This window comes from Myxocyprinus asiaticus, chromosome 47 (genome assembly GCF_019703515.2).
Source record: "Myxocyprinus asiaticus isolate MX2 ecotype Aquarium Trade chromosome 47, UBuf_Myxa_2, whole genome shotgun sequence".
Taxonomy (NCBI): domain Eukaryota; kingdom Metazoa; phylum Chordata; class Actinopteri; order Cypriniformes; family Catostomidae; genus Myxocyprinus; species Myxocyprinus asiaticus.
Window position 1 is genome coordinate 5,019,588 of NC_059390.1, and position 6,000 is coordinate 5,025,587.

A 6,000-nucleotide genomic window follows, 5' to 3' on the forward strand; every position below is an offset into this window, starting at 1 on the left:
GTGATAATATTCCCCGGTTAGTCCTATGAGACTGTCGGTAGCGCAGATTAGTGTAAAAGCTAAACAGTGCACATTTGCAATTTCATCTGACTAAGGAAATAATTGCACATTTATTAAAACACATGTCAACCTAACGTTTATGGCTACCCATAGCTTAAGTAATGCTTTCCTAGAGTAAACACATGTAACACACCTAACAGCTGCAAAGCAAGTCATTTTCAGCACCTTTAAACTATTTAAAAGGCTTTCTACTGAATTAACAGGAAGTATTCACATACCGCAAGCAAATTGCATGTGTGCATCTGTGTGTGAGACCCACCTGAGAGTTCTGCTGTGAAGTTATCCGTGTCCCCATATTCAAACTCTAGGTTGGGGGACTCCATGGACCCCTGCAGGACAGAAGCAAGCACTTACTTCACTGGCACAACAGAAAGTGAAAGATCCTGTCAAACATCCTGGAACACTTGCCAACTGCACTTCAGGTCTTTCCACTACCTCTAAAGTAGTCTACTGCAGCACGTGCTTTCCATGTTATTATGCAATTTCAGCTAGGACAAACTACTCTGGTGTTTCAAAGACAACAGTGTGATACCAAAAGAGTGAAAAATGTCAAAGGAATGGGGTGTGGATTGGGTGGGGGTCAAAATGGCCAGCATTTCTGTGTTGGTTAGGCACTTCCACTTACACGCACTGGTCTCGTCCTGTGATTGCCACGTGCCCTGTGGGATAACATTTACACATGCTCAGGCAAACACACTGTATGTCAGGGACCATTTCGATCACCCCAGGATATACCACACATACTGAGAAGGCACACTCATCTAGATATGAATTAGTGTAATGGCATACTGATTAACATTGACACTCGTAACTACACAGACACACACTCTGCATTCCATTGTTCGTACTTTCCATCCTAAACAGTATGGATAGTAGGGTTGCAACAGTATGAGATTTTCACAGTACGATAACGTCTCAGAAAATATCACAGTTTCACGGTATCATGGTATAACACAATTACTATTATCAGTTACAATGACCTTTTTTTTTTTTTTTTTTGGTTGAGCAAACACTTTATTATAATTGAAATTTGAAAAAAAAAAAAAGAATTTTTAAGTATGTGTAAAAAAACAAAAACAAAAACAAAAGTCTCCCTTTTGAAAATAAATAGAATAAAGAATTATAATAATAAACCGAATTATAAACATGATAAAAAATAATAGCATGTAAATATAACATATTATATAACTAAAGCATGTTAGTTTACATGTTAGCATAGCATGTTAAATTAACTACTAAATGAAAAGTAATATCAGCTGTGTGAGCTTTTAAAGTAATGTCCTATGATTATTAACAATTAACATATACTGTAGGTGTGCGACAGCGCAGCCAGACTGCTCCTGTCTGTACCTTTAACTCACTGGTTCTCAACTGGTTTTGCTTCAGGACCCAGATTTTACATTGGAAATCAAGTGGCGACCCACCATAGTAAAAAAGTAACCTGTATTTAATGTATCCTGGGTCGCATTTCCTTTTATGTTGCATAGTTTTGTTCATGGTTTTCAAGTACAAGGACATGCATCAAGTGACATTATTTTTGTTGACGTCAACAACAAAAGCTCCCCCTTTTAAAAACTGAAGGGCATATTTACTTATATGAGCCCATTATTATCCTGTTTGTTTCCTAACTTCAAACATAATTCAAACAGAACATACATATTACACAGGAGGAAAGGCTCCTCATTACCATGGTTAGGTCAGTGTAGCTAGTCTTAAATAATAGTAAAAATAATAACAAATTATAGTATTTATGAAAAAATAAATACTAGCTGAAACACATCTTGCAAAATGCCACTGCTGATATAAAATGAGGTCTAATAGATTCTACCTTTAGATTATTTCATATGAAACTATAACATTTGTCAAAATATAACAGTTACTTTTACTCATGTAAAATCGTGAAACAATTTTGTAAAGGTGATGATGCATAATGAAAAAAAATGTGTGCATAGCACAATGTTGCTCTTTTCCTCCTCAGTGCTGTTTGGCATGTCAGGGCTGCCTACTGTTTGAGAGGTTTGACTTGACTTCCTCCGTAACGCTTTAAACTAGAAAAGTCTCACTAGAACTGAAATTGGTCACATCAGTTTTGAGGTCTGCGCTCCGCAATAATGAGGGAAGCCCGGTTGTTGCACGCGTGCGCCAGAGAGCAGAGCAGATCATGATCGCTTGCTGGTTCCGTTACACTCGTTTGAAAATGCAGATGAGAAGCCTTTAGCTGATTGTGAGATTATCATTAAATCTGCCTTGGCAGTCCTAAATAGGCTATCACCTGTGATATCTTCAATGGGAGAACCATGGCATTGTTCTTTCCTTGCTGTCCACGACCCAGTCTGAATAGACCTGTGACCCACCAGTTGAGAAACACTGCTTTAACTCACATACACACACACACACACACACACACACACACACACTCATGTCAGACCCCCTCGCCTTGCTTCTCTCTGACATTTTCTCCGCTGCATATGTGTGTGTGGCGCAAGTTGACGAGTCTGACAGACAGTCGAGGAGGAAAGGAGATGCGCATGCGCAGGTGAGATTCTCCGTCTGGTTGCATTTTTTTCTCAATACCATAGATAAGCAAATGTACATGGTATGATAACCGGCAATTTTCATACCGTGGTATACCGTGAAACCGGTATACCGCTGCAACCCTAATAGACAGTATGAATCCATGCTAGTAGAATCAGATTTTAATGTGTTAAAAATGCATGAAAGGGTGCTCAATTAGTATACTATTTTAAGATGGACTGTTTGTTTGAGCATCAACATTGGCCCAACCAATGGCATGAGTATGAGGTGGGACGATCTGTGTTGACCAATGGAGGACATGTTTGGGAAACTTTTCTGAAAACAGTAATTATTTTGTGATTTCATTTGGGGACGCTAGTGGCGCATAAATTACACACCACACGGTTTAAGTAATAATGATTTTTACAAGATACTGAATTCACAATTCAATACTCTCATGATACTTAAAGCCTGAATCATGAAAGTTTCAATTGAAAATCATTCAAATCATACAGAATATCTCCATTTCGGCCAAAAACAGAGCATGCCAGCTAATACAAGATAGTTAGCAACTCTCTACTTCCATCACAAATTATTACTGTTATGTTACAGTACATAGAGTAATGATGTATTAGGTCTAGGTTGATTACATTTTTTGTTGTTCAAACAATTTGTTGGTCAAAATTGGGAGAAATGGATAAAACTAACTCTACATGTTATATCACAATACATTTTTTATCTCCACGATGCATATTGTCACATTTGTGTATTGCTATCGTTGCACGATATATAAATGTACACCCCTACTTACAACATATTCAAAAGAATGCATTTTTGATATGCATTTTCAGCTGTGAGATCTTATATTAGACAGATGTGTGCCTTTCCAAGTCATGTCCAATCAATTGAATTTGCCACAGGTGGACTCCAATCAAAGTGTAGAAACATCTCAAAGATGATCCAGGGAAATGGAATGCACCTGAGCTAAATTTCAAGTGTCATAGCAAAGGGTCTGAATCCTTTTGTCAATGTGATATTTCAGTTTTTTCTTTTTAACAAATTTGCAAAGTTATCAAAAATCTGATTTTTGCCTTGTCATTATGGGGTATGGAGTGTACACTGATATGAAAAAAATCATTTAAATCATTTTAGCATAAGGCTGCAACATAACAAAATGTGAAAAAAAAGCTCATTATAGATTAAGCTTTATTCACATAAATCAACCGGTGCAATTTACATCGCGCTATTACCGCCAGATGAAAGCAGGCATTAAAATTAATTTAATTTAATAGAGATGTTTGTGTGTGTGTGTGTGTGTGTACAATTTCTATCGATCATATCAGCACTAATTCATCAAATAATGGCCAAAAGATGGAGAAGAGTGTTATAATCTGGCATATGTTAAAGAGATGATTCAGGTGTCTGGATCACAGTAGTGAAGTGATGCTGTACAGTCCCAGCAGAGTGTGTTAGATCGCAGTCTACTGCATCCTCCTCCTCAGTTTTGGCCTGCAAGATCGGAATTGCACATGCAAATTGCATTCAGCTGTAATTTTGTGGAAGCATTTGCACCATTGCCTGATCTGCATAATTTTTGTAGTGAATCAGCGCTAAACCATGCAACGCAGACAGTGCGTGCAAATAACCGGCACTTTTACTGGCCGCAACTGATTCTTAATGAATTCTTATGCATAATACACAGATTTTAGGCTATGTCTGTGTGCATGCGTACAATAATGATTTCTTCATATTTACACACTTCTCTCTATGTCTCTGATTTCTTTCCCTCCTAACTCATGCACACATTCACAAACAAACAAGGAGCAACTGAACAGCAGTTTCCAACCCCTTCTTCCTTTTGAAACATACTGGAATAATCTGTAAAGCACATCTCAAATGCAGGAAACAACGTGGTGCCCTATGCCAACATGGAGTTAATCAACTGAACATAAAAGGATGCACCCTCCCCCAGTCAGTATTCACTATTAATGCAGCAAAAATATATTTTGCACTAACTCAAACATGTACATCCATATCAGCACATCCCAAAAGACCAAGCAGAAAGAGTCAGATCAACATTATGCTCTGCTTTAATTACAGACCACTTATAGTTATTTATTTGACCTTTGAGAGTCACTGATCTTCAAAAACTCATGCACATCATTTTGAAGAGTTTTGTCTACAGTCAACCCCTCTCCACACCACTGTCCTAGAAAATCTCTGCTGCGAGGAGGCATGAGGAAAACACGCTCTAATTCCTCTAAGAAAAAAAAAAAATCCAATATGCTCAATGATCACGGTCAAGGAATTCATTACCATAACTTCACTAGGCTGGACAAGTTCAAGGCACAAATATGTGTTATTGAAAGCTGAATCTGGGCTGCACTGTGCCAAGAAGACAATCAAATATGAATTTGCTTGCTTTTATTTTTAATGACTGAATAAATAATAAGTTCATATGTTTAGGATGACACGCTGTAGAGAGCAATGAGTATATCCCAAGCAGTCATAGATAGATAGATAGATAGATAGATAGATAGGACATGGTAACATAGGAAGACACTGCACTATACAAATACAGTATACACACACACACACACACACAAACACACACCATAATTAATCTCTGCCCGTTTTAAATAAATGTGTCAACAGTACAATCACTAACAGGACATTACAATTCATTGAAACTCCAAAGTCAACTGACTCCTAAAACCACAATACCACATACTGTATTAGGGTGAATCTCCCTTGTAATATCATTTCAGTTTTTTAAATAACCGTGGATACATATTATAATACATAGGAATTTGATGTGCTCACCGACAGGGACGGGTTACAAATATGAGGGACACACATGTACATAAGGAGCTAAATGCATAAATGCTCAGCGCGCGCACACACGACAGAATGTCATTTAAGAATGTTACATTTTGTGTGAATGCGCATGCACGTCTATATATATATATATATATATATATATATATATATATATATATATATAAACCTTCATGAATTGATATATAAGCAACGCATGTCTAATTCCCCCATTTAACCATCACCCAGTCACATCAGATCAGATTCATAAGGTGAAGGTATTTTTAGCACCATGCACGTCTCCAAAATAACAACTCAAGGCATTTAAAGCCCCCAGCAACAAACCACCTATCGCACATACACACAGGTACATACGCAAACGCACGCACGCACACACCCCTCTACCCCTGCAAACTGTCAGTGCGTCTCGGATTACCTCCGAATCCTTCTGCTGAATGCTGAACCCATCCCTGTCTGGAGCCAAAGACTTCTGTCTGTTACTGTTAGTATCATTAAGTAAAGGTACCTCCATGTCGTCGCCGTTGTGCTGCTGCATCTGTCAGGTTGTGGCACTGGCCGCCGCGCGGAAACACACTGTCACATTGGAAC

At 38.0% G+C, this 6,000-nt stretch overlaps 1 protein-coding gene across 3 annotated transcripts in view; it reads right to left on the reverse strand.

Moving 5' to 3' along the window:
* Positions 1-6,000, reverse strand: part of LOC127436479 (striatin-interacting protein 1 homolog) — a 32,610-nt gene extending 26,610 nt beyond the window's left edge. For 2 of the 3 annotated variants that reach the window (XM_051690664.1, XM_051690666.1), the window contains exons 1-2: positions 5,828-5,986; positions 320-389 (exon numbers count right to left, since the gene is read on the reverse strand). In XM_051690664.1, the coding sequence (XP_051546624.1) occupies positions 320-389; positions 5,828-5,947 (190 nt within the window). In that variant the 5' untranslated portion in view covers positions 5,948-5,986. Of the gene's footprint in view, positions 1-319; positions 390-5,827 lie in introns of all 3 variants that reach the window. The other variant, XM_051690665.1, reaches the window with a different exon arrangement.